We start from the raw sequence: 27,550 nt of genomic DNA, 5'->3' as shown, positions 1-27,550 counted from the left end.
ATTCTCCCTCGTACACCAGAAATTTAGGATCCTCTAGCCTAAGAAAAATTCTCCCTAAAAGGAGAAGAAAAACCCTGTCTTTCGAGGGAGAACAATTCCTCGCACAAGGAGGAAGTATTATTAAAACCCTAAAACTCAAACAAAATTAGAAAAGAACAACAAAATAAAAAGAATGGGGCTTTCCACCGATAAAATCGATGAAAGCCCCTTCAAAATTCACTAATGAAGGCTAGGGTTTGAGAGAGTGAAAGGTGAATCCTCATTGTTTAGTTTAACTCATTCAAAGTAGCATCAAAGGACATATTTGTCATTGACTCAACTATAGCCTTGTTCCACATGTCTATTGACATAGGTTGCCTTCTTCCATACTATTCAAGATAGATTTTTTAAGAGAGAGACAATATTCAAGAACATTAATTTATTATTTTGGGTGAAATAGAATTTATTATAAAATCAGCCGAAAATTGGCAACGACTCCCAGTATCGTTCCACCCTTCTCGTTCACCAACCAGTTGCAGGTTGCAGCATCAACAATTCTGCAAATCAACTGGGTTAAGCTTAAACTAGAACCCCATTACTATTTCTTCGCGCCATCTTTCTATCTCATCAATCGTCATCCCATCATTATCCTTGAAGAACACTCTCAATCGATTCGGTCAACCGCAATCATCGACTTTCACTGTGTTTTTTTATCATCTGAAATTTCAATTTTTGATTTGGGTAAGTTTATTAATTTCCCCCTTTTGCTGATTTTTGAACTTAAATTGTATTGATTTTTTGACAGTGGATTAATTACTGGAATATTCTTGGTTTCTTTTGTTCAAATTTAACCTTTAATGTTGAATTGTATTTTTGTGGGGTTGAACTGATATGGATGATTCTTCGGGGTAGGGTTAATAGAGGTCAAAATTTTGTCACTTGGTTGAAAAATATGCAAATTATGTACACTTGTAGGTTATTTCTGTTCAAAACTTTATATTTGAGGGATATTTTTTTTTCCTGGGATGGTTTGATAGCTTTGTTATTGACTGAAAATCATCAGAAATTTCTGGGATTATGAATTTTAATTGATATTCGTTGAAATATGCTTAGGTTGGGAATCCATACTGAAAATCTTTTGGGGCTTGTTGATTGATATTTTGTTGACTGAAAACACTGGTGTTTAAGGTCTTGGTTAGGGAGTTGGTGATATGCTTGTGGTGGGGGCGAATCATATGGAGTTACATTGATTCTGCAATCAAGCTTGGTTGCTGATCATAATGCTGGTTTTATCCGGAAGTACTGGTGATTTGCTGCAAGTAAACTGTACTGATGAGGACAAACTTTCATTTGATTCTACAATTCGATCCAGCATACACTGCTCCACCATGGGCTGTTCTTATTGCAGGCGCCTTTGTGATTTTAACCCTATGCCTTTCATTATACCTTGTATTTGAGCACCTTTCTACTTACAAGAATCCAGAGGTTTCTATCTTAATCCCTTTAATTTGTATTTTCTTATGATATTCTGCTTTTATTTGAGCCTCTTTCTATAGCACGTGCACATATGTTTTAAAACTAATAATTATTATCTATGGTATTTTGTATTCAGGAGCAGAAGTTTCTGATTGGAGTCATCTTAATGGTTCCATGTTATTCTATTGAATCGGTAAGTTCCGGCTATGAGTGAAATTTGTGTGATACAATTGTTAATTTTGATTATAAAATATTACACAAAAGCAGTGAACGAAGTCCCCTTTTTCCCATTTATTTGGAGAGTTTATGCTACCATTTTGCTGATCAAGGCAAACAGAACAACAACAACAACAACAACAACAACAACAACAACAAATCCCTAGTCTCAAAATGATTTGGGGTCGGCTAACATGAACTTTCATAAGACAAACAGAACTATAACTTAATTCTAGGAATGACGAGTTCTCTAGTGTTTCCACATAGGCAGGCTGATGGAACTATCAGCAGCCATTTGCACAGTTTTTTTTTTTTGTTATTGTACTTGTCTAGCTAGTAGTATTCACCTTATTGGCCAATTGCCAGTGATTATGTTAACTGCAAAATTATGTTAAACCACTAGTCTACTGGAGTTTATTGTTTCTGTGATGCGTTATTCGTGGATAGCTTTAGTTAGAACCTTTCTTCAAAGTATTCTTACATTCCTAAATATCAAGTTATTTTACTTTGAAACTTCAATTAGTTCGTTTTATTATTCATTTGGTTGTTTAATAACGAGTTATATTCCAAATTAGATAGATCAACAATTCAAATTTAATGTACAAGATGAAAAGTCCCTTCGCCCCTAGAAAGAACAATCAAAGAAGAAGGAATAACTATGGTTGAGGTCCTGAAAGATACGAAGTTCTGCTTGAATGATTTTAACTTTGAAGTGGATTTTGCTGAGATTTTATGATTCAAATAGATAATCTCTCTGATCCTCTATCATCATGCTTCTTCTGACCTTACTCTACATCTATTTGTGCAGTTTTTTTCATTGATGAAGCCTTCAATAAGTGTTGATGTTGAGATATTACGTGATTGCTATGAATCTTTTGCGATGTATTGCTTTGGCAGATACCTTGTGGCCTGTTTGGGTAAGTATCTCTTGGATGTTGTACGTGTTAAGTTTAAGAACACGTCTGCTGGCTCTTTTTACAATTATAGTTTAATATATATTTCTTTTTCCTTGGTGTGTTACTTTGAAGTTTTGTATAATTGGTTCTTTTTCCTTTGGTGTAAGTTACCTTGAAGTTTTGTACGGAGCAGTCCCTGATTTTTCTGTTGCTTTTGGTAGTTTATAAATACCTTTTTGTTAGTTTATAAAACTCCTTTTAGTATTGTATCCAGTCTATTTTAGCATGCTTTCTCCATAAATACACATGCATGATTTCCGTTGTGCGTGTAACTTAGTTTAGTACTAATCTGGTTATAAAAAAGTATGAATGTCTCAAGTTAGAGCTATGTACTTGAAATGTATGTGCCGTCGCTCTTGAGCTCTCTACTATACTATATTCTTTTACCAGGCGGTGAAGAGCGGACAGTTGAATTCTTGGAAAGGGAAGGACGTGAAGCTTCAAAAATGCCTTTGTTAGAGCATGGTTCAGAAAAGGGGATTGTAAAGCATCACTTTCCAATGAATCTTTTCTTTAAACCATGGAAACTTGGTCAATGGTTGTACCAAGTAATCAAGACCGGAATTGTTCAGTATGTATGTTTGAAAACCTCTCAAATGTTTTTCTTTCTATCTGCTTGCTGTGTTATCAGGGAAGTGCTAAATTAATCTTATATTGCAGATGATAATTAAATCACTGACTGCTATAATAGCTGTAATTCTTGAAGCCTATGATGTCTATTGTGACGGGGACTTCAAGTTGACTTGTGGGTAAGTTACCAATATGGGTTAGAAAATCCTAATATGTCATGAAATGTGGTTTTGATTTTTCCATATTTCGCTGTGTAGTGTTGGCTTTTGTTTGAAAGGCATCCGTGTTTTCTTTGCTCCACATATATTGTAGAGCTATATTGTTGCATTATGTTTCACATTCATTTTTGATGTTCCCTCAAGTAGCATTCTATGTACGTTTTTTGATAAATACATAATATTCTCTAACTTTTTCATGTTGGTTCATTATTGTTTTTCAAGACTGTTTCTGAAGTGTCATTTATTGACAAGTAGGGAAGTTAATTTAGGCAAAGGGTGTACATGGTTTTCTCTTTTCTTGAGCCGCTAATTTTACTGGCTACCATCTGTGTAAGTTACTGTTTTGCTTCCTTGTGTGACGAAACGTTCTGGTCCTACAGCATTTTTGTAGCTTTAAACGAGGGCTTCAGTTGGTTTAAGGATAACATTTACAAATATAGAGTTTGCAGCTGCTTGTTTGTGTATTCCTTCATGTTAAGTGTACCATATTTTTTAACCCAAAGTAAGCCATAAATTATGCGGTTCTAAGGAGTTTGACCTAATAAGTTAAGTTGTTGTTTATTTTCCCTACCACCTCTCTGCATAAAGATTGAGTGGAGTAAGACAAATAAGTCTACTTAAGTAGCTTCGCTGCTATGATTTTTTGATGTGCAGCCCATAGGTTTGTTACTTCTATGAGTTTTTGACATGCAGCCCATAGATTTGTTCCCATCGCAGATGACCCTGGAGGTGACTACTTAGGGGTGCGTCAGTGCATGATACTTGGCCGCGTAGAGCTATTGCTATGTTTCTTTTGGATACCATAAGTGTTCAATCTAGACTCGGAATAACTCTCCTCACTTTACTAACCCTTTTGAGTTCTTACTGGCTCGGTTGAAAGTTCATCTTCTTAACAACTCAAACGATGATTTGTGGTTTAGGACACTGTAACACTTGCTCCGCCCTTCCGAGTGGTGGCTTATTACTAGAATTGCTTACAAGGCTGACAATGAGTTCCACAAACCAATACACCTTCATCACACGTATTTGTTTTCACTCACACATACTCTAGGAAACTTTTCACGTTCATTCATCTTAAGAACACTCGTAACTAGGCTTGCTCAACTGTTGGATGTCTGAGGACATTGTATCTCTTGCTATGGTTGACCATGACATGGTTGTGATAGACCTACAAGTGATGTACTTGACGTGGGTATAGTGCGAGTGAAGGACAGGAAACTAGCAGTCATCTTCTTTTCTATTGTTTCATTGACTTCTCTTACAAGGTCTTTTTTAGGTTTTTGTTTTGTTATTTAACAGTAAAATCAAGACTTTATTTTAGTTTTTTTTTATCATCATTTATTCTATTGTTTACAGGAGTCTGATTCTTTTTAAAGGTGTACTTCATTTTCTCTCTTTTGTCAATATTTATAAATTTATTTTCTTGATTTATGGGTTCTTGTTACAAGCATCTTTTAAGAGACCGGCATACTTCCAGTTAAGATTGGTTCACTCTGTTACATTGTCCTTTAAGTTAATTTAGGATTCCTTTTCTCCTTCACATTTGTATTGCTTAATTACCTACTCATTACTCTGTATTTCTTGAAAAAATATCGTGGACTTTTCAACTCGGCACAAATACGGTGCATCTTAAAGTGTTATCATCTGCAATATCTGGACGTGTTCATTTTAGCATTTAAATTGTATTCGCTAGCTTCAAAAGAAGTAAACAGGAACTAAGTTGTCATGTACTCATGTGATATGATACATTACTAACAAGGCTTCAACAACCTGCATAAGTCCTATAGCTTCTTTCTCCTTGCAGGTATTTTAGGATCTTTGATGAAAGGTTCTTTCTTGTGAAGCTTGTCCTTCTGTGTCCACCTACGAGGCTTGAGTATCTTGTGTTTGCATGTATTCTAGCTCTGTGCATAGCATCTGTTAGTGAAAGTTTTGTTCTAAAAAAAATCTGAAAGCAGATAAGAGGTTGGGCATGTGGGAAGTTCTGATTGTTGAGTTGATTTTCTTGAAGAAATAAAGCTGACACGATTGTCACGGATCATGGCCTCATAGGTGATGTAGTGGAATCTAAAGTTTGATTTCCACTTGTCTGGAATTGAATATCTCTGTTCTCTAACTTCTATTTTCTTTGTAAATTAATCCGTGAATATTTTCTAATACTATGTTATCATGGAGGTGTGCGTGCACATTTTTATATATGTACTCATGTGTATGTTTTGGATATATGTTTATTCTGTTACTCATGATGCTGCATTGAATTGCTGAACTTTTCTTTCAAATGCTTCACACATGTTAATCTCCTGTTTTGTGTAGGTACCCTTACATGGCAGTAGTCCTGAATTTCAGTCAGACATGGGCCTTGTATTGCCTGGTGCAATTTTATACAGTTGCAAAGGATGAGTTAGCTCACATACAACCACTGGCCAAATTTCTGACATTTAAGTCCATTGTGTTTCTGACGTGGTGGCAAGGGATTGCCATTGCTATTCTTTATGATCTTGGCCTGTTTAAAAGCCCTATAGCTCAAGCATTGCAGTTTAAATCAAGCGTTCAGGCCTTAATTATATGCATAGAGGTAATTGTATTCATTGGAAAGAGCCATTTGGTTGTTACATCATGTGATCTATCCCCTTTGCAAGCAGAATAACTATCAAATCCTGACCATGTTGTCATTCTAGATTGTTTCCGACTCAAAATTTTACATGGTTGATTGTCGAAGAATACCATACCACTACTCAAACTTGCTCTGTCTGAGCCTTGTGCTTAAGGCATGGTAGAGGGCTGTTTAGAACTTTAGACGTATATATAAGTAGCATAATGGCAAAGGGGTACTTTCATTAGACTCTTTGATATAAGGGGAAAGTTGTTTCTGACCATCCTTTGAATTCACTGCAGGTAATAAGTTAAGGATATTTTGCTGTCATTTCCGTTGTAATCCAAATTAATAATAATAAAAAAATCCTATTAGAGACTCTTTAAACATTTTTGACACGTGTGTCCAATTCTTGCATGATCTTGCTTTTATTGTGACTTTGATCCTGCTGTTACACATGTTTTATGCATTTATTTTGGCTGATGATTCATATATTGGAAGTTTTCTATATTATTTTCACCATTGTTTGCTAATCTTCCTTGCTGTAGTCTCCTTCAGATAGAGCGTCTTTTTTCAAAGAGTTTATGCAGAATGGTTAATCTTTATTGCTGCTGAAGGGTAACAATTGTATATGTGCAATCAGTGCAGATGGGTATTGCTTCTGTCGTTCATCTGTATGTGTTTCCAGCAAAACCATATGAACTAATGGAAGACTTTTTTCCTGGGAATGTTGCTGTTCTTGGAGATTATGTCTCAGCTGACTGTCCTGTGGATCCTGATGAGGTTAGGGATAGTGAACGCCGCACAAAAATGCGTGTTCCACAACCTGACCTTTCTTCTAAGAGTGGGATGACCCTTGGCCAAAGTGTCAGGGATGTCTTTCTTGGTGGTAGTGGATATGTAAGCATCCTTTATCAAAATCATCATATCTTGTGGGATTATTACTAGCAAACCTTTTAATTCCTGATTTTTTTTATTAGTCTTTCATCTTGTGTATCCCAGCATCTAACATCTTGTTCACATTTTTTAGATTGTTGAAGATTTGAAGTTTACAGTTAATCGGACAGTGGAACCTATGGAGAAGGGAATTACAAAGTTCAACGAGAAAATACATGCAATATCTCAGAATATCAAAAAACGTGACAAAGATAAGAGAAAAACAAAGGATGACAGCTGCATCACATCACCACCAAGGAGAGTGATTCATGGAATTGATGACCCACTTTTAAATGGTAGTGTGAGTGATAGTGCGACCTCGAAAGGAAGAAAGCAGAAGCACCTTAAAAAATCAGGTTATACAAGCGAAAGTGGTGGTGAGAGTAGTAGTGATCATGGTGGATACATGATCCATGGTCGTAGATGGGTCATAAAAGAGTAGTTCAGATAAATTTTGAAGAATGCACAATATTCATGCCTTATACGCGTCACAAATCTGCATTGTGCTTGCCATTCATGATTTTTGCTCCAGTGTGAAGCCTCATTATTTCCAGCTCGTTAACTGTTGCCAGGGCCGGGCACAACATTGGAGATGAGTCTACAACACGGTTAATTCATCAGAGTCTTGTGTTTCGGGATTCCCTGGCTAATGTATTGCTGCAGTGATTTTACAGGACTGTATTAGATATTAGCTTCTCTTTCACCTCGTCCCCTTCCTTTTGCTGTTATGGGCAATTGGGAGGGAGGGATGTGAAAAGAATGATGTATAGAGCTTCCATAAATCATTTGGGTTACAGAAGTTGGAACTTCTGAATCACATTACTTGACAAAGAATTCTGTGTATATGATAAATATTTATATTTTGTCCAATTTTGTGGACTTCATAAGGCAACATACTGCCAAGAATGGCTACATGATTAAACTTCAAACTCTTTAGCCAGTTTAGCCTTAGCCTTAGCCTTAGCCTTCATAGTTACTCTGTATTTGATAGGTATTGGATGGGTCTTTTGTCAATTTGTCATTTGGATTCTTTTGTCAATTTGTTGTACGACAATTTAGGCCGGGTAATACCGATACCACGATATGTGTCAAATGATTTGATAAAGGTAATTTTTCCATGTCTGTTATGCTTATTCCTAATGCACGAGTATCATAATTTCTGCTTCACAGTTCACACCATTTATGTTATCATCCATATACCATCCTAGAACTTGACTTCCCCTTCAACAAGGATAGATGAGCTCCAGTTAAACCTAAGTGAAGAATGCTGCTCAAGTTTATACTTGGCCCGAGTGTAGCACTTTGCCTGTTTGGTAGCTGGCCATAAATGGTATCAATATGAATGAATTTGTATGTAAATTTATAAGGAAAATCAATTATTTGTAAATTTCCATTACCATTTGAAAAATGATATTAGGTGGGAATGCAAATCTATAGAGAAAAACGCCAAGTTTGAGACACAACAAAATTTCATTACATTGGACACCATTATGCTATTTTCTTGCCAAATAACACTTAGATTATTCTCATTTCCATCTTTTATTACCGGCTACCGAAAGTGCAGCAAGTAGTCACAGCACATTTTTGGTTTCTAAAGAATGAAAGTCCTCTGCCTGCTTACCAGAATGTATCCCATTTCTTTTGAAACGCTATTTTGCCAATCATATTTTTGTTAATTTAATAAGGAAGTACATGTCAATAGAAACAAGTTTCACAAATTGTGGTACACAAAAGCGGGACAGATAAAAAAAAAAACTTCATCTATGAACATTCAAGAAAAACATGAAAGTATTTCTGAACACTGAGAACAAATAAGCTAGATATTGCCATTCTGAAATCAGATCATTTTCGTACATCTCAGGGTTCAGGTGTATACTCAGATACAAAACAGAAATATCAGCCCCACACCAAAATCCTCATATAATCACTGGGATGCAGCAATACTCTAACACCGAGTAGTTGGACCTACTATCCGATAAACTTTTACCTCCGCACTGGCGGGACGACCCCCCTGCCACCAGTACCACGGCCACCAGTCTGAGCCTGCAAAACGAATGACAACAACGCACGTTAATATGCTGAAATATAATGGTGCAACACAAAAAACAGCTAGCTTCAAACTTCGAAAATACAGCGCATACAATTGGGAAAAAGTAGCAATATCAACAAATTCTTACCTTTGCCCGCATTGCTACAGCACGACCACGGCCAACACCAAGTGATGTGCTCTTGCCCTGAGAGGAAGTCAAGGGACAATCAATCATATGATATTGTCCTGAAGATATTTTAAGATACAAGGAGAGAGTATAAGCTAAGAATTAGCTAAAAACCTTGATTCTGGCATCTAGACGTTTAAACATTGGAGCATTCTTCAGCATATCTGGTATAATCATAAACCTAAAAGAATTTCCGGATGACAATTAGCCTCGTAATATAAAAAACACAACCTTAAGAGGGATAGAAATGATGATTATTTACCTGACTCTGCTGCCTCGAATGAATACATGCTCCAGTTGGGAAACCTTTCCATCCTGTAGATCAAATGACAAATATCAGCAAGAGAAAGAAGAAATCCTATACTATATCAGTTCCTTCAAAGGGAATAAGTATATGAGATCTCAAATGCCGAGAACCAATATCTATATTATACAGAAAGACAGAATAGACTTACTATAGACCATGTGCCTAAGGAACAAAAACTTGGTTTATTGGCATGAATGTATCTTCTACGTAATGAATACGTAGTACTCCCTCCAGCCCTTTTTTACTGCCTCGTATGACATTTTGGAGTGTCCCTTGCCCCATTCCTCTTTTGGTATACTCTCTATCTCCCCTCTCCCCCCCCCCCTTCTCTCTCCTCATGTGCTCAACTTCACCAACCCATGTGCATAATTTTTGCTAAGCCTTAATAAAGTGAAAATTGAATATGAGGCAATCATTAGGGATGGAGGGGGTTTAGTTTGCAAAGAATGGCTATAGGTGAAAAATATAGTTCTTTGCAACACAAATACTAAAAAAATGCTTATAGCAACATATACAAATTATTTGCTCCCTTATGTCCACGTCCAAGGATCTACAGGCAAAAATGAAATGCAGATTATAATATCAACAGGATTCTTGTATGAACTCCTATTTCAAGAACTCTATATCCCAAGAAATGTAACTATGCATTGTTTGTCCTTCAAATGCAGCTGCATGATGCAGGCCTTTATATCCATCATGTGTAAGTATATTAGCTATTCAAAACAGGACTAGTCATCCAAAAACCAGTGGGATGAGAGTGATGTATTCCCTCCCCCACCCTCCACATCTCCAACTCATTTAGGGTACTAAAACTCATGACTATAGATTGTAGTAATACGTACCTTTTCTTTAAAAAGCTACAGAAGTAATTAACGTATCCTAATAAGCTAATACCAGTTACCATCCTTAATTATACCGCTGATTATGAGCCCCTATAGAAGAATTCCCGTCTCCACCCCCAAGAACCAGACCAGGAAAAACTGAGCTGACCGAACCTAAACTGAAAGACACCTCACTCAAATATGACCCAAACTGAATGGATCTGAGCCAAACGACTGAATGCCACCTTCAGTAAGAACTACTTACAATTACAAAAGCAACCTTTTGATCCTCTGCACAGCTTGGTATTTAATCAAGCAAACACGACTACATGAGTTTAGTAAAATCTATCTTTTACATCCAACCGTTGCCATTGTCAATTTGGCACAAGAAGATTCATTCTTAAATCTCGATTTCTAGGGATATTGACTAGGAAAGGAACAATCAACCAACACAGATCTTAACAAATAGTAACATAAGACATAAACAACCCAAATTCCTAGAAGAAAATTTCACCAGTAGCATCCAAATTCCAAGGTTGTGCACATAAGCAACATGTCAGCAAAATCTTTTTATTGCTACTTTTTGAATTAGGATCATTTATGTTGCCAAACTTAGTAGACAACCCATAACAGTTAGCATACCTGTAACCAAACCATAACAAGTCCTATCCCACGGAATCCTCAACAAGGCCATAAGTCAATCTCCAGTCTTTCTAATTTCTAAGCATAGCCGAAATCTTTTTACTTATCTTTGCATCTGATTAACACCCCCAGAGTTCTAAGCCTTATACTAATCAGCCTATCATCTATTACATCGAATAATAAGTCAGATCACATAAAAAATCATTGTGAACGCTAGCAAGCTGAAAACCATAATATTAGTACAAGTCTCAAAGCCTGCTCAAGTTATTTACCTTCAACATTGTCAGCATTTCTTGGAACTTTTTCGAAGTACAAATTCTTAACTCTCACAAAACTAACCATACTTAAAACAGCAGATGACCAGAATGAACGAGCATAATAGAATTCAACTCCAAAACCATAACAATATACCAAATGGAAACCAATTTAACAAAAAAGATCCCAAATCAACGAACCCTAAATTTAAAGACAAACAAATCACTGACCCCAATTATGCGCACAAAATACAAAGTCCCTAAAAAGGAAAACCCGGGAGAGAGAAAGAGTACCTTGGCAGTGAATGTGATGTTATCGAGTTGACAGTTCCAGTTATCTTCACACTCAATCATGGTGCCTCGATAAAGCTCGCCGCTCTTGAGCTCAACTGAAACCACGTGACCCGTGGCTTCGTGCATCAACTTCACTGGTATTCCCAAGCTTCTACTCATCCTTCCTTTATCTTCTTCGTCTTCTCCTCTGCGAAAACCTCTGTATTTTCTGGACGCGAAAACCCTAAACCCTTTTCGGCCTTTCTCTCTCTCTTGTTCTCACTCTCACAGTCTCACTCGAAATAAACTTGCAAAACCCGAGTTCATTTTTTCAGCTTTAAAGGGATGTCGTTTTAATATGTACACCACCCGGCCCAACTAATGTTTGCGAGTTCGGTTTCCTAGAGATGGGCTAGTAAAGGTTGTCAAATCGGGTCATCGGAATGGGTTTGAGTAGTTTATAAACTGTTTCGGTCACGTCAAAATTAATTGATGCCGGGTCATTGTTTCCATTCGGGTCGATTCCGATAACTTTGGTAAAGATAAAGTCGGATCATAAATTATTTTGGATTAAACTTGGTTTTAGTTCGGATAACTTCGTTTCGAGTCAATTTCGGATTCAATTGAAATAGGTTCATGTTTAATATGCTTTGCATCGGTTTGATTTGGTTCATATTGAGTTTGAATCTGGTGTACGTCGAATTCGGGTAAAATTTTGACCAGTTTACTTCGGGTACGATATTATGGGTAAAGTCTAGATAGGTTAAGTTTCGAATTATAGTCAAGTATGGATCGGTGTGTCACAGATTCGCCCAGTTATAGAACAGGGAATCTAGGGTTCTGGTCAAGTTCGGATGAAGCATATATACTTCAGATTTGGGTCAATTACAGGTTTGGTTTGAGGTTCAAGTTTAGATCAAGTTAAGTTTGTATTCTTATGTTGTATTAATCGAGTGACACTCGAGTTCGTGATAAATTCAGATCACTTTATTATTCTAAGACTTCATGGCGAAAAAATATTTAATAGAATTTAATTACTTTGTCTCCAAATTATTTAATCTACAAATAAATTTTCATATATCGAGTTGGATATACATAATTAATAAGGAGTAGTTCAATAATTCGGTTAACTTGAGTCGTATGAATAACGAGTAGATTAAATAAGATTCGGATTAAATCGGGTATGTTTTATTTTGAGTAGCTTTCTTTTATCGGGTTAACTCGAGTTAGGGTTATTACTAATATCGGATTGGCAATAATTCAGTTGAATTCGGATTCAGGTCGACGCGGATAGGGGTTAAATCGGATATCAGGCTTTATAGGGTCGGGTTGATTGCGGTTATTATTGGATAAAGCCGTATTCGAATTGCTATCGGATTGGATGCGGGTTGGATTCGGTGAAAATTTGTCTGATGCAAATCAGATCACAGCTCCTCAAATTGCTAGCTGTTCGGTTCAAGTCTTAATTAGATATAATATTACTTACAACATACCTCTTCACAATCCCTTCTACGTCAACCATTTCATGATCACCATCCCTTTTACTACGACTCACCCCTTGACAAACCTTACCACTACCCCCCATTCTCCTTGCAATTCTTACCCCTCAAAACTCTCTTCCAGCTCTTCCATGACCCCATTTTTTTTACTCCCAGCAGAGCCCACATTGAACGTCAAAGGGGGGCAACTAGCTAGCTACTGCCAAGTTACTGTGACCCCTCCCATTTCCCGAGTCACCTTCAACCTCATCATCCTAGCTTCTTGTCCACTGCTCTATCTCCATGCACCCCCACAACCTCCAACTCCGATCCTTACCCTTCTCACAGTCACGGCTCACAACAGTGACACCACACGACACTCCCACCCTGCTCACATCTAGGGCCAAGCGTTTCACCAATCCACCAGGTTCGCCCATCGACTCCGATGAGGTAGCCCCCGAACTGGACCTAGCTTGTTGTCTCCGATTTTTTTTGATACGAACAATGCCTTGTTGCACGAAGAAAACGAGGCTACCTCCTTCATTTCCTTACCCCTCCCGGCCCCTTTCTCGGTGATGCTCGTAGAAACATCCCCCACTTCAACCCCTTCTTTTTATCTTCCTCTGAGACGACCATACAATCACACTTGGAGTGACCCATCACCCCGCAAGAAAAGCAGAAGAAGGGAAGGCGCTCATAAGAGAATTTGACGAGCATCTCCCTACCCCGTTTATCAGTCGACACTTTCACTCGTCTCAAAGGCCTTGAGACATCCAGCATAATTCGAACCTGTACTTGTCCAACCCCCAAAGGTCCTCTTCAAATTCCAAAATCTCTCCCAACCCTGCAGTTAACGCACGAACATATATGGGCATCTGACCTACAATTGAAAAGGAGTTTCTTCACACGTACCAAAAAAATGCGAGTATTTTAGGGCAATTTCCTCTGACTGTTCACCTCCTTCGATCTCCTTCATGAAAATTTACACGTTCTCAAAACACCAAGGCCGCCCCGACAAAACCTTATCCTTATCCCTCCAATGGAAAAATTGAAAAGCATGAAGATTAGAGACCAAAACCCTAATAACCATCCCCTTCGACAGTGCCCAGACCTTCAGCATGGTACGTTTAATTGCCTCCATATTGTATGGCCTCTCTATAAGAAGCTTTCCAATCAACAGGAGTTCCAGATTATCCTTTGAATCGTCCGACGCTACGCTACCTAGGTCAACAACTGCCTTCTCATCTTCCACCAAATTTAACTTCGGACATTCAGTAATTATCTCCTCTGCAATCGTGTCTGTAATCGGAAACCGGTAAAGAAAGATAGAAAGTCCGGCAAGATACAAGTAGGGTTTGTCTAACAAGTAGAGAGAACGAGCCTTTATTTCTAAGGGAGTTTTAAAAAAAATGCACTACATTTGAATTTGAAGAAAAAACTCCCCTTTAAAAAGCTTTAGTAAAATTAAATGTTGATTCTGAGTTTTGATGATGACAACGCAAACTTCCTAATCATTGTTTAAGTGTGTTTTTGGAATGCTAAGTTAGGGAGTGCCTGAGTAGGACAAACTAAGCATGTGGAACAAACACTAAGCAATGCATGGAATTCCTAAAGAATCGATCAAGTCTGCATATGAAGGTTGTTCCCAAGACAGCTGTTCCCGAGACAGCGGGAACAGCTGTTCCCAAGACAGCGGGAACAACTGTTCCTAAGACGGCTGTTCCCACGACGGCTGTTCCCAAGACGGCTGTTCCCACGACGGCTGTTCCCAAGACGGCTGTTCCCACGACGGCTGTTCCTAAGACGGCTGTTCCCAAGACGGTTGTTCCCAAAGACGGTTGCTCCTAAAGCAGGCTGATCCTCAACGACTGATCCTAAGCAAGTTATTAAGGTGTTCCTCATATATTATAAGGATCATCAATGTTCCGGAGAAGGAACAATGCATGAAGCGTTCAAGCGAAGCTTCAAAAGGTGCCAACATAGAAGCTACAACATATGAGTTTATGTTTAGATTTTATGTAAGTATTTTAATAACGTTTATGCATAATATGGAACAAAAGGAACACGTGTGTTTTAATATGTTTGAGAAAATAGTTTTTGTAAATAAAATAAAGTTTTATAAAGGAAAATCTTTTGGAAAATAAATAAAACGATTTTGAGAAAATCAACATTGGATTCTGATTTAGAATTCCTTGTTTCCCAAGAAAAGGTTTTTACTTGTTCCTAAAACTACTCCCACTATTTTCTCTAAAATTGAACGTGTTAAAAGTGGTTTGAAGAAGTCTCCCTGTTTCTCTCAATCAACGTGCACGTTACTGCTCCCAGTAACTGTTAGTGGCCGTTGAGGGGAACATGGGAAACTGACCAAGAAAGTTCTTCTATAAAAGGAAAAGGTTTTTCATTTCTCAAATCACAACTGACAACGTGCAATATTTCTAAAGAACTTAAGAGTTTTTATAAAAAGTCAGTTTGCGAAAGAGCGTGTTCCTAAAGTTCCTTTATTGTACATAAGCTTTATTGAATACTAGAGTTTTCATAATTCGAGTTGTAATTGTGGGGTTAAGGATCGAGTGATCCTTGAGTTGTGGGGTTAAGGATCAAGTGATCCTTGAGTTTTGAGTGTAAGGGTTGAGTGATCCTTAAAGTGACTTAGAGTCAAGTCAGCGAGAGAGTGTGAAAGGAGCAAGCACAGTAATCAACGGGGATTGCTGTGAGGAACTCGTGTTCAAGTGGAACTCGAGTTATTGAGTGTGTTGTATTCGAGCGATTACAATATATAAAAGAGTTTGAGGTTTTCGCTTCTTGATAAGGATCAAGAAGTTTCCTCAGTTTTCACATTCTTCGTACTAATTTGTTAGTTGTTCCTTTAATTTCTAAATTCCGCAAAGGAACACCCTAAGTTCAACGAAACAATTCACCCCCCCCTCTTGTCAGTGTTCCTACTGGAATATCAGTTGGTATCAGAGCGGGATCTCACAAAAATACAGGAAACCCTGTTGAGAAAAAGTTCCTGGAAAGTATGAACACTCACGAGAAACTCGAAGAAGGTTATTCAACTCAAAGACCTCCAATGTTCAATGGAAAATTCTATACATATTGGAAGAACAGAATGGAGATCTTTATCAAGGCAGAGAACTATCAAGTTTGGCGAGTCATAGAAGTCGGTAACTTCGAGGTAACAAAAACCAATGCTGAAAATGAGGTAGTTCCTAAACCTATTTATGAATTTGTGAAAGAAGATTTTGAAAAATATGAAATCAACGCTATGGCTGTTAAGATTTTGCATTGCGGCCTTGGACCTCATGAACACAATAGAGTTATGGGGTGCAAGAGCGCAAAGCAAATCTGGGATCTCCTTCAAGTAACACATGAAGGAACAAATGAGGTCAAACGTTCTAAAATTGATTTACTGATGTCTAAATATGAACGTTTTGAAATGCATCCACAAGAAACAATTCAGGAGATGTTTACTCGGTTCACTAACATTACTAATGAACTTGTTTCCCTTGGAAGAATTATTCCCTCTGATGAACAGGTTAGGAAAATTCTAAGGAGCATGCCTCAAGATGATCGATGGAGAACCAAGGTCACTGCATTGTTTGAAACCAAGGATTTCACCAAATTCAACATTGAGCAGCTGGCAGGATCCTTAATGACACATGAACTACATCTAGGATCAGCTGTTCCTGAGAATCCCAAGAACCAAGGTCTTGCTCTCAAGGCTGAGGAACTGGAGGATTCAGAACCGGATGAAGAAGAGGCTGCCACTTTGGTCAGAAGGATGAAAAGATTATACAGAAACCTCAGACCGGGAAATCAAAAAGGAAGGAACTCCGGAAGAAGAACAATTGGTTCCAAATCCGGCCAAGGATGCTTCAAATGCGGTGATCCAGACCATCAAATCCGGGAGTGCCCTCAGTGGGAATATGAAAAAGGAAAAGGAGAGGATCGGCTCAAAGAAAGATGCAACAAACCCACCTTTTCCAAACCCAAAAAGGCAATGATTGCAGCATGGGGAGATGTTACAGACTCGGAGGACGATGATGACCAACCAGAAAAAGAAACTGCCAACCTGTGCCTCATGGCAAAGATTGATGGAACAATGCAAGATCCATCAAACGAGGTAAGTTTCACAGCCTCTCAATCTTTGTCTAATAACAGGTTAATTGAATCACCAATTGAAACTCTAGTATTTCTTGAAAAGCTTAGTGTAGTAAAGGAACAAAGTAATAAGGCATTGGAGCCCAATAAAGATCACATGACCTACCTAAATAATGTTAGATATGAGGTACAAGGTAGGTTCTTGGAATTGCCTGTCAGGAACAACTCTCTTAAAGACTCTTTTAGAAGAGTTAAAAATGTACATACTATTCTTGATGAAACTAATAATGCTAATGAAGTTCAGGAGAGGAAGAATTTCGATATTGGCTTGATTCGCCTTACAGATAATGATGAGGAAGATTCTCCAGCGGAACTACATAAGAAAGATCAAGGAGTTCCTATGCAAGAGGAACAAGCAGAAAATCAGGGTGTTCCCATGCAAGAGGAACAAGCAAAAAATCAAGGTGTTCCCATGCAAGAGGAACAAGCAGAAAAACAAGGTGTTCCTATGCAAGAGGAACAAGCAGAAAATCAAGGTGTTCTTATGCAAGAGGAACAAGTAGAAAATAATCTGGAATTTCAAGTGCAAGAGGAACAAGTAGAAAATAATCTGGGATTTCATGTTTAAGAGGAACAAGCAAATCAGGAGGTTCCTATCCGAGAGGAACAAGCAGAAAAGACTGGAGTCTCCGTTCAAGAGGAACAAGAGGGACTCAAATGGATGCTCAGGAACAAGCTTGATGAACATGGAACAATAGCAAGGTTAGTCGTTAAACGCCATAATCAACAGGTGAGCACTAATTTCAAAGAAACATTTGCTCCTGTTGATAGATTAAAAACTATAAGAACCTTAATTGTTTTTGCAGCCTTTACGGAAATTAAGTTGTACCAAATGGACATCAAAAATGCTTCCCTAAACGAACATTTAGAAGATGACGTCTATGTGGAACAACCTCCTGATTCTAAATATCCTGAATTTCCAAACCACATCTATAAGCTTGACAAAGCTCATTATGAGTTAAAGCAAGCTACTAGATCGTGGTACGAAATATTATCTGAATTCCTTCTGAAAAATAATTTCAAACGAAATTTTTTATTTTTAAAATCAAAAGGAACTGATTCACTAGTTGTACAAATTTACGTTGATAATAAACTATTTGGTGCAACTAATGAAAGTATGTGCAAGGATCTTACAAAGTAAACAAGCAGAGAGAAGCACGAGAAAATGAGACTGGAACTGGGAACGATCAAGCTGAGATTAAGTAAGCAGGAAGATCCTCTCAAGGTATAACTTTAATATGAAATACATTACTTTAATATATATTCATAATTTTACGTGCGAAAGCATAGCTGAAGTTTACCATTGTTAAGTATCAACCTACATAATGAAAGTGCATAATACTTGATAAATTAAATAAACCAATAATACGAGATGCAAAAATATGTTGTTCCACAATTAGGTTAATCGTTATAATTTTCCTGAATTCTCTCCACGATTCCTTTACAGTCAGTTATCAGTTTCTATCTTTTTATTTTTTTATTTTTTATTCATCCGAAATTTTTTTTTCTTTATTTTCTCTCTCTCGATTTTTAATTTTTTTTTTCCATTTAAATATTATATACTAATCCTCGTACATACAAATCTCTCCAAATTATTCTTTAATCCTCAAATTCTTCTTGTTCCCAACAACTAAGAAACTCATGGAAACAATCCCAATGGATCTCAACTACTCAAACCTCACACCAACAAATACACGTTTTTCCTCACCTCCTTGTACTTCACTAATAATTTATTCTCCACCTATCCATACCTTTTCACCAACAATGGTGAGAACCAGTAACAACACAAATTTGTCTACCAAAAGAAAAAGAAACTCCACATCTCCAATTCCCATGGAAACCTCACCTCTCCAAACACCTGAGAAAACCCACTCACCACCAAAAAACAACCCTTTCGGAACCCTAACCACCCCTATACCGACGAGGAGTCGGCTATCTCCGGCGATAAACCAGCCACACTCCTCGCCGGCGTCGACCCAGGAAAACCCTAACTCTACCCTCTCGAACCCGTTCTCGGTGGCTGCCCCACGCCCAAAAAGGCCACGGATTTCAAAACCCGCGACCCGCGTCGCCTCTTCTGGGTTCGGAGCCGAGTCGACCGGAAAAGGGTCGCCGGTGCGGGGGAAATACAAACCGAAAGCCAGATCCAAAATACTAAACCTACCCACCGCCGAAATCAACGAAGAGGAGGCTGAGAACTCGATTTCAAAGGGCGACGAGGATTCCGGTTCGCAGGGTGACGACGCACCGGTCCGTGGACGGCAGAGCGACGACCGGCAGCAACGAAAGAGGGGAGGCGCTGCTGCGGTCCGAGGGCGGCGTCGAGGGCTCGTGTGTTCACGACTACCGGAAGAAGAAAGGGATAGGGGGAGTGCGTCAACTGAGGGGGAAGAGGGCGACGACCGGTCGCCGGAGGTGGTTTTCGGTGGTCGGAATTTGAGGGGGAAAGTGGTTTCAGTAAAGGAAGCTAATTTGGTTGAGGGATTTGCGATTAACAAGGTATGGTGTGACTCACAGTTTACTGATTTAATTGATTTATTAGAGCAACAAGATTGGATGAATTTATTTTGTGTTGTTGCAAAAAATCCTATTTTTCCTATGGCGATGTGTGAATTTAGAAATAATTTTGAGTTTGAGGATGGAGTTTGCAAAAGTGTTGTGAATGGAACAACCATATCTTTTATTGCTGAATACCTTGCAAAATTATTTCTTGTTCCTAATGAAGGATATGACCAGTATGTGAAAGGAAAATCGGATACAATTCAAATTGGGGTGATTACTAATGATGTATTTGTTGAATTGATTGGAGGTGATTATAAGATAAGTTCTATTACTCATCAAGACTTGTTCCTTTCCCCAACCCAGAAACTCCTGTTTAATATTGTTAGGAGAGGCATTGTTCCTAGACTACACAAAAGAACCTTAGCCAGTTTGTATGATGTCTCCCTAATGTATTGTCTAGCCCACAAAATTCCAATCAACTTCCCTGCCCTAATGATTAAACACATGACCCACTGTATTGAAACTAACTGTAAGCTGGGTTATGGATCTTTAATGACTGAGGTGTTTAAAAGCTTTTCTGTTGACCTCAGTGAATATGTTGAAGTAAAAGTAAAGTCAAAACAAATTTTACAGCATGATTTGTTATTTTACTTAAAATTGGAGGTTGCGGACGGTAAATTAAACTGGAGAATGTCGGATAGTGATGAGGAAGAAGAAAAGTCAGGAGTAATCAAAAAAGTGAGAAAGGTGGTGAGGCAGGTAAAAGAGAAGAAGGTGGTCAAGGGTGCTTCAAAACCACCTCCGAGTGTGAGAAAGAGTACAAGAATTGCTACCAAAGGACCAACCTTAATTCGTCCTCCTGCGTATGTTGAAATTTCTGGTGATGATGAGGATGATGAGGGGGAACAAGGTGAGGAGGATATTATACAGAAAAAGGAACAGGCATCCAAACCTATAGATGTTGTTCCTAAGTCTAATGTAGCACTTGTTCCTCCACCCACAGCTGTTCCTCTCGGGTTTTCTGGTTTTGGTGGTTTTAGTTCATTTGGTAGCTCCTCTAGTTCTTTGGGATCACAGAAGGATCCTTCCATTGTGGAACTCAAGGAACAGGTCAGTCAACTTAAGGAGGGGATAGCTAGAATGATGGCTATACAGGAAGGTACGGATGCCAGGATCAGTGAGTTGCAATCACAGGTGGGTGCCTTAGTTTCAGTGATTAAGGAGATGAGATCCGGTCTGCATCAACTCAACGCTCAAGTGACTACGAGCTCATCCACAATTCTACAAAAGCTTGAAAACTAAACCTGATCCGCTATTTGATTGTTACATTGGTTTTTTATTTGTTTGGAACAATTTTTTTTCTCTTTTTTATGTAGCCCTCAATTTGGGTGACATCATCGTTATTTTTATCTTCAGAACCTGTGGAACCTAAAACTTGCATCTCTAAAAATTGGTTGATTTCTTTTATTATATATTATGCTTACAATTAATTATGCATGTTGAGACTTGACTTTGAGGCTAACTTAGTTTGCCAAACGTTGATCGTGGGGCGCTATGAATATTATATTATTGCCTTGTATTTTTTCTTTTTGTTAATGCCAACAGGGGGAAGAGAATGCAAACTTTTCTTAATTGATCTTACCTGTCTCCATGTCCCTCATTTGCTCACTTCTTGCTGTAAGTTTTCAATTTTGTAAACTCCGTTGTTTTTAAAATTCAATTTTTTTTTTTTTCTCGTAATTTTTTGTTGTTTTGTTTTGTTTTGAAAACTTGTTTAGGATTGCAAAATAAGTTTGATTTTTTTTTGGTAAAAGTTTGCTTATGTTGTCATCACCAAAAAGGGGGAATATTGTTGATTCTGAGTTTTGATGATGACAACGCAAACTTCCTAATCATTGTTTAAGTGTGTTTTTGGAATGCTAAGTTAGGGAGTGCCTGAGTAGGACAAACTAAGCATGTGGAACAAACACTAAGCAATGCATGGAATTCCTAAAGAATCGATCAAGTCTGCATATGAAGGTTGTTCCCAAGACAGCTGTTCCCGAGACAGCGGGAACAGCTGTTCCCAAGACAGCGGGAACAACTGTTCCTAAGACGGCTGTTCCCACGACGGCTGTTCCCAAGACGGCTGTTCCCACGACGGCTGTTCCCAAGACGGCTGTTCCCACGACGGCTGTTCCTAAGACGGCTGTTCCCAAGACGGTTGTTCCCAAAGACGGTTGCTCCTAAAGCAGGCTGATCCTCAACGACTGATCCTAAGCAAGTTATTAAGGTGTTCCTCATATATTATAAGGATCATCAATGTTCCGGAGAAGGAACAATGCATGAAGCGTTCAAGCGAAGCTTCAAAAGGTGCCAACATAGAAGCTACAACATATGAGTTTATGTTTAGATTTTATGTAAGTATTTTAATAACGTTTATGCATAATATGGAACAAAAGGAACACGTGTGTTTTAATATGTTTGAGAAAATAGTTTTTGTAAATAAAATAAAGTTTTATAAAGGAAAATCTTTTGGAAAATAAATAAAACGATTTTGAGAAAATCAACATTGGATTCTGATTTAGAATTCCTTGTTTCCCAAGAAAAGGTTTTTACTTGTTCCTAAAACTACTCCCACTATTTTCTCTAAAATTGAACGTGTTAAAAGTGGTTTGAAGAAGTCTCCCTGTTTCTCTCAATCAACGTGCACGTTACTGCTCCCAGTAACTGTTAGTGGCCGTTGAGGGGAACATGGGAAACTGACCAAGAAAGTTCTTCTATAAAAGGAAAAGGTTTTTCATTTCTCAAATCACAACTGACAACGTGCAATATTTCTAAAGAACTTAAGAGTTTTTATAAAAAGTCAGTTTGCGAAAGAGCGTGTTCCTAAAGTTCCTTTATTGTACATAAGCTTTATTGAATACTAGAGTTTTCATAATTCGAGTTGTAATTGTGGGGTTAAGGATCGAGTGATCCTTGAGTTGTGGGGTTAAGGATCAAGTGATCCTTGAGTTTTGAGTGTAAGGGTTGAGTGATCCTTAAAGTGACTTAGAGTCAAGTCAGCGAGAGAGTGTGAAAGGAGCAAGCACAGTAATCAACGGGGATTGCTGTGAGGAACTCGTGTTCAAGTGGAACTCGAGTTATTGAGTGTGTTGTATTCGAGCGATTACAATATATAAAAGAGTTTGAGGTTTTCGCTTCTTGATAAGGATCAAGAAGTTTCCTCAGTTTTCACATTCTTCGTACTAATTTGTTAGTTGTTCCTTTAATTTCTAAATTCCGCAAAGGAACACCCTAAGTTCAACGAAACAATTCACCCCCCCCCCCTCTTGTCAGTGTTCCTACTGGAATATCATTAAATCATATCCCTTTATCCACGAGGAAGCCTATACGAGAAATTTCAAGTTCATCTATTGAGGACATTGATTGGAACAACTTTTCAATTAAATGACGATTTTGTAAATATCTGGATGGGAAATCATAGGTGATGTAATCTTAGTCGTTAACGGTATATTTGTTGTTCTTGATCGTATAATAATAGTCGATAATTGTATACTACTAGTTGTTGATAGTATTTTTTTACGGGGATAGTATATTTATGTCTACTTGTGTATTACTAAATGTAATATTGTTTATTTTTAAGTGATTAACTGTATATCTATAGTTGTTGATGGCGTATTAATAAATGTTTATTGTATAATGTTAGTTGTTGAATACCAATTGAGGTTAGCATTAGTAGTTAATGGCCTATTGCTTCTTAACGAAGGATTCGGGTTCGACTATTTGAGTCTTGTGTATGGAAAACGCCTCAATTGGGAGGGAGGTTGTCCATCGAGGTACCCATGCAAACTCTCACGGTAGATTAGTCCACTCGCCGAAAGCGGTGGGAACTCCTATAGTAGAACAAAAAAAATATAAAATAATAATAATAATGCTGGTTGTTGACTTTATGTTACATAGTTGTTAATGTATTACCGAAAATGCAATGTTGCTTTTATGTGAAATCCACCCTTAATGCATCTCATTGCACTTGACGCCCACATTTAATTGACATTTTCGTAATAATATCATCAATTATTTATGAAAATGACATTTAATTTGGAATTTTTTTCCAACCACGAAGATTAACTCGAATGGCCTCAATATATACGTCGTAATTCATCTGTCCTTTTTGTTTGCCTCACGTTCCTATTTAAGTTGTCTCTTTCAAAGGTGGATCTTCAGTGTGATTCGCAGCGCAAATTTGATGGTGCAGGCGTGTCCACAGTGCTCTAGGTGCACCGGAAACAAAACGACGTAAAAAACACATAAAACGCGCGTGCTTCATTAAACCCAGGGAACAAAAGAACATTTTTCTTGAACAAAAGAACAATACCCTAGAACAAAAGAACATTAAAGGCTCTGTTCTTTTCAGCTTTGTATTTCGCGTTTTTTATTCGATTTGCTTTCTTCTTGCGATATATATTCTTCTAGATTTTATGTTTTGAAATCAAATTGTGAAGAGGAGAGAGAAAGTATGAACTAGGTTTTTGACAGGCTAAAGTCGTATCACCTAATAAAAAATAACCTAAGTCCACTAGCTGGGTAGCAAGGGAAGTCAGGATCGAATCCACAGGGAAACATGCGTTCTTTCTACTATCAATTAATTAAACTAGACTATTGGGAACAAGAGTTGGTTGATTGATTGTATGCTAAGACTACGAACGACAATTAAACGATTATGAATCAATACATTAAGGAATCTAGGGCATAGGTTCACCAACAATTAACAATCCAGGACAACGAACAATCACGATAATCAACAAGGTAATTAATTAGACTAGCATGCTCTCTCGAATCGATACTAATCATAGACTTAGACACTACGACAGAAAATGCTTTTAATAGCGCTTAATAATGCTTTTAACAGCGCTTCTTGAAGCGTTGTTGATAGCTCCGCTATTAAAAGTAAAAGGTACCTTTAATAGTGCTTTTCAAAAGCGCTGTCATATGTTATGTTAGGATAATTCAAATGTTTATTTCATAGCACTTTATAAGCGCTATTAAAGAAACGCTGTTAAAGGTTTTAAATTATTTTATAGTAGCGGGTGTATATGAAGCGCTATCAAAGTTATTTATATTTTATATATATATAGTAGCGGTTGTATATATATATATATATATATATATATATATATATATATATATATATATATATATATATATATATATATATATATATATATATATATATATATATATATATATATATATATATATATATATATATATATATTTTAAATATACCTGAAAAATATTTCATTTATTGCCACACAATAGCACCATATATTGAAGAAAAGTAAATAGTTGAAAATTAATTTCCAAAACTCCATTAAAAGTATTTTTGCAATTGTCACCCTAGTAAAACTGATTACATAGATATAAAATAAAATTCTAAATATTAAACTACGTAAATACATTAATTTAATAGACTTATGTTTTTTGGTTCCTTCAACATAACCTATCTATTATACAGTCGCTGAACAACATGGTGCACTCATTCGGTTCTTACTTCGTCATTCTGCTCTGTCATAACTTGGAAACTGACAATCTGAAAAGTAAAACAATGGGGTATAAGTATCCATACATATATAGAAAGGGAAAAAACCCAAAAGAATTACTATTATCATAAACAATAAGTGCCATACTTGAAGAAAAAAATTTGAACTTCACATTATAGGAATAGATTATGATGCCGTTGGAAAAGAATTGCGGATAATGCCTTGCTGATTTACAGGGTAGTCTTAAACATTTCAGAGGTCCTATGCTATTCACAAAAATTGGGCCCCTAAATTTAAAATATGTCCATTTTTTTCATTTTAACTATGTTAAATATGCAGTACAGTGTAAAAAAAAAAAGTAGTACTTTATATTTTTTTGTTAAGAAAAACCATACCAGGAGGCAAGAGAAACTGCAAAAGTTCTGACTTTTGACTTTCGAGTTAACAGATACTCCATATGAAGTTTCCATTCACAAATATTAGGTAGGAGAAGCTGTTGCAGCTCTAAACCTTTACATAACTGGGATGCAGAGCTAGGAGAAGCTGCTGCAGCTCTAAACCTTTACTACAAAAAAAAAAAAAAAAAACATCAGTAATATATTCCATACATTTTCAGATCAAACCAATAAAATAATACGAAGTATATGAAATGCTTACTTGTATTTTTAACCATTTTGTGTTCATCATCAACTTTGTGGCAAGCTCCCTTTCACTTTGAAATTGGAAAAGTGCTCTAAAGATAAACAAAAATTAAGACAAGACCATTAATTGATTATCATATAAAATTTAATTAAAGTCAAGCAATGGTTGTTAATTAAGCTCACTTACGTGTTAACGATATGATTTCAAGTAAATCCCCAAGGATGCATTTTTCGGTTCCTATAAATTCAAGAGTAATATTATAATAACAAGAATAGACTGACTGACTAGCATCAACGAGTGCATGGATGTGTTCAATTAAGAAGGTTTTTAAGTATGTAAGCACCCGTATCAGAGTAACACATGTAATATTTTGACAGAATCTGACAGTAGTTCACTCAAGGAACAAATAACGGTGGAAAATCAGTACATCAGATTGATTAGTAGCTAGATCAGTAGATCAGTATTTAATCAGCATTCAGAGCAGATCAATTATTCACATCAGCAGATCAGTATTTAATCGCATTCAGAGAAGATCAGTATTCACATCAGCAGATCAGTAGATCAGTATGCAAAGGCAGCAGATCAGTATTCACAGCAGCATATAAGTAGATCAGCAGATTAATATTCACAACAACATATTAGTAAATCGGTAGTCAGTATTCTCAGCAGCATATCAGTAGAATAAATTAGCATAAAAAAGCAGAACACCACAATCACAGAAGAAAAAATTAGCATAAACAAGCAGACATATTAGCATAAACAAGTATAACAACACAATCATAGCCACTGGAGTGGTTTAAGTCCCTTCATATTTAGTAATGAAAGAGACAAATACGAACTCACTGAGAAACCACTTCTATTTCCCAAAAATGATCTTTTAATCAATACATTCACCAGGAAGAAAATTCAGCTGGATTGACACTTGCTTAACTTCATGATTTCAGAAACTAATAGAGAAATTTAACCATGACTAAGTCATATACAGTAGAATATTAACAAGAACAGAAGAATCACCCCTGTAATAAAAAACTACAGTCAATGGCTATTACCACAGGATTTCGTGCTTAGCTGAATACAAATCTAGGTTCACTGCGTTGTACTACCATCCTCCCCAAATTAGTTTATTTAGAGAGGGATCTAACCTTTAATATTTCTGAAAATATGCAAAGCAAAATTTCCTTAAGATAAAAAAAATATGTTATAATCCTTACCGTCTCAGCACGGATAAAACCTTTCTCAAAGCCAGAATGGATAACTCCTGCAGCTTAGCTTACAAGAGTTCTGCAGAGTACTTAGAAATAAGAACTAGGGGGAAATTAAGCGAGATATGTAAACTTTACTAGGCATAGCTCACCACCTTGCCCTTTTAATTTATTTAAAATGTTCCTTCCCCTTTTAATTTACTAGGCATAGCTCACCACCTCTCCTCTCTTGACAACTTGTAGTTTCAATCACCAAGGTCTAACTGTATTTCCAATTTCTTGATTATGGATTGTGTAACAATAAGAAAAGCACCTGGTATCACTGTTTAATTTGCAGATTATGCAACATGGATTATTTCACAGTTTCAGGCTTTCAGCAAGTCATTTGTTTTGCATTGCATGACATCAAAATACTCATGGAAACATGTCAAGAAGCAAAGAACCTTTGAAGATTGTAACACTCTTCTACCTTGATTGAGTAAAATCGAATGAAAGCAAACCTTTTGTCTGACTATAGATTATTTTGGTATGTGGAAAGAGAGATTTCATTCATCAGGAAAGCAGTGAATAGTTCTTGCTATTTTGC

The 27,550-nt window shown here is 37.1% G+C and overlaps 2 protein-coding genes and 1 long non-coding RNA gene across 4 annotated transcripts; 1 reads left to right on the top strand and 2 right to left on the bottom strand.

Annotated features, from left to right (window-relative positions):
• Positions 1 to 355: 355 nt before the first annotated feature.
• Positions 356 to 7,873, top strand: LOC110805944 (protein LAZ1). 2 transcript variants are annotated; one of them, XM_022011575.2, is made up of 9 exons: positions 356 to 720; positions 1,168 to 1,464; positions 1,592 to 1,648; positions 2,480 to 2,588; positions 3,018 to 3,202; positions 3,288 to 3,376; positions 5,729 to 5,990; positions 6,657 to 6,908; positions 7,039 to 7,873. In XM_022011575.2, exons 2-9 carry the CDS (start codon positions 1,312 to 1,314, stop codon positions 7,384 to 7,386), a joined length of 1,455 nt encoding a protein of 484 aa, XP_021867267.1. In that variant the 5' UTR covers positions 356 to 720; positions 1,168 to 1,311; the 3' UTR covers positions 7,387 to 7,873. The 2 variants fall into 2 exon arrangements, with proteins under 2 accessions (XP_021867267.1, XP_021867266.1); XM_022011574.2 differs by having other exon boundaries at positions 432 to 720; positions 1,093 to 1,464.
• Positions 7,874 to 8,689: 816 nt separating this feature from the next.
• Positions 8,690 to 11,780, bottom strand: LOC110805955 (small nuclear ribonucleoprotein SmD3b). The gene is made up of 5 exons (XM_022011587.2): positions 11,479 to 11,780; positions 9,423 to 9,475; positions 9,275 to 9,341; positions 9,122 to 9,178; positions 8,690 to 8,987 (listed from the first exon to the last, which is right to left on the bottom strand). The coding sequence occupies exons 1-5, from the start codon at positions 11,635 to 11,637 to the stop codon at positions 8,928 to 8,930; spliced, it is 396 nt and encodes a 131-aa protein (XP_021867279.1). The 5' UTR covers positions 11,638 to 11,780; the 3' UTR covers positions 8,690 to 8,927.
• Positions 11,781 to 25,064: 13,284 nt separating this feature from the next.
• On the bottom strand, positions 25,065 to 25,875 carry LOC130472562 (uncharacterized). The gene is made up of 3 exons (XR_008933129.1): positions 25,778 to 25,875; positions 25,516 to 25,680; positions 25,065 to 25,170 (listed from the first exon to the last, which is right to left on the bottom strand). It is a non-coding gene; the product is annotated as an uncharacterized lncRNA (long non-coding RNA).
• Between the last annotated feature and the right edge of the window lie 1,675 nt (positions 25,876 to 27,550).

Source organism: Spinacia oleracea, chromosome 4, assembly GCF_020520425.1.
Source record: "Spinacia oleracea cultivar Varoflay chromosome 4, BTI_SOV_V1, whole genome shotgun sequence".
NCBI classification, from domain to species: Eukaryota; Viridiplantae; Streptophyta; class Magnoliopsida; order Caryophyllales; family Amaranthaceae; genus Spinacia; species Spinacia oleracea.
The sequence above is the reverse complement of the archived record's forward strand: the minus strand, read 5'-3'. Positions and strand labels throughout refer to the sequence as shown.

Coding starts and splice junctions, on each gene's coding strand:
- LOC110805944 (XM_022011575.2), top strand. CDS start 1,312: ATGAGGACAAACTTTCATTTGATTCTACAATTCGATCCAGCATACACT. Junction 1,649..2,479: donor CATGTTATTCTATTGAATCG/GTAAGTTCCGGC, acceptor CTATTTGTGCAG/TTTTTTTCATTGATGAAGCC. Junction 3,377..5,728: donor GACTTCAAGTTGACTTGTGG/GTAAGTTACCAA, acceptor TGTTTTGTGTAG/GTACCCTTACATGGCAGTAG.
- LOC110805955 (XM_022011587.2), bottom strand. CDS start 11,637: ATGAGTAGAAGCTTGGGAATACCAGTGAAGTTGATGCACGAAGCCACG. Junction 9,476..11,478: donor ACATCACATTCACTGCCAAG/GTACTCTTTCTC, acceptor TTTGATCTACAG/GATGGAAAGGTTTCCCAACT. Junction 9,179..9,274: donor GTCTAGATGCCAGAATCAAG/GTTTTTAGCTAA, acceptor ACTTCCTCTCAG/GGCAAGAGCACATCACTTGG.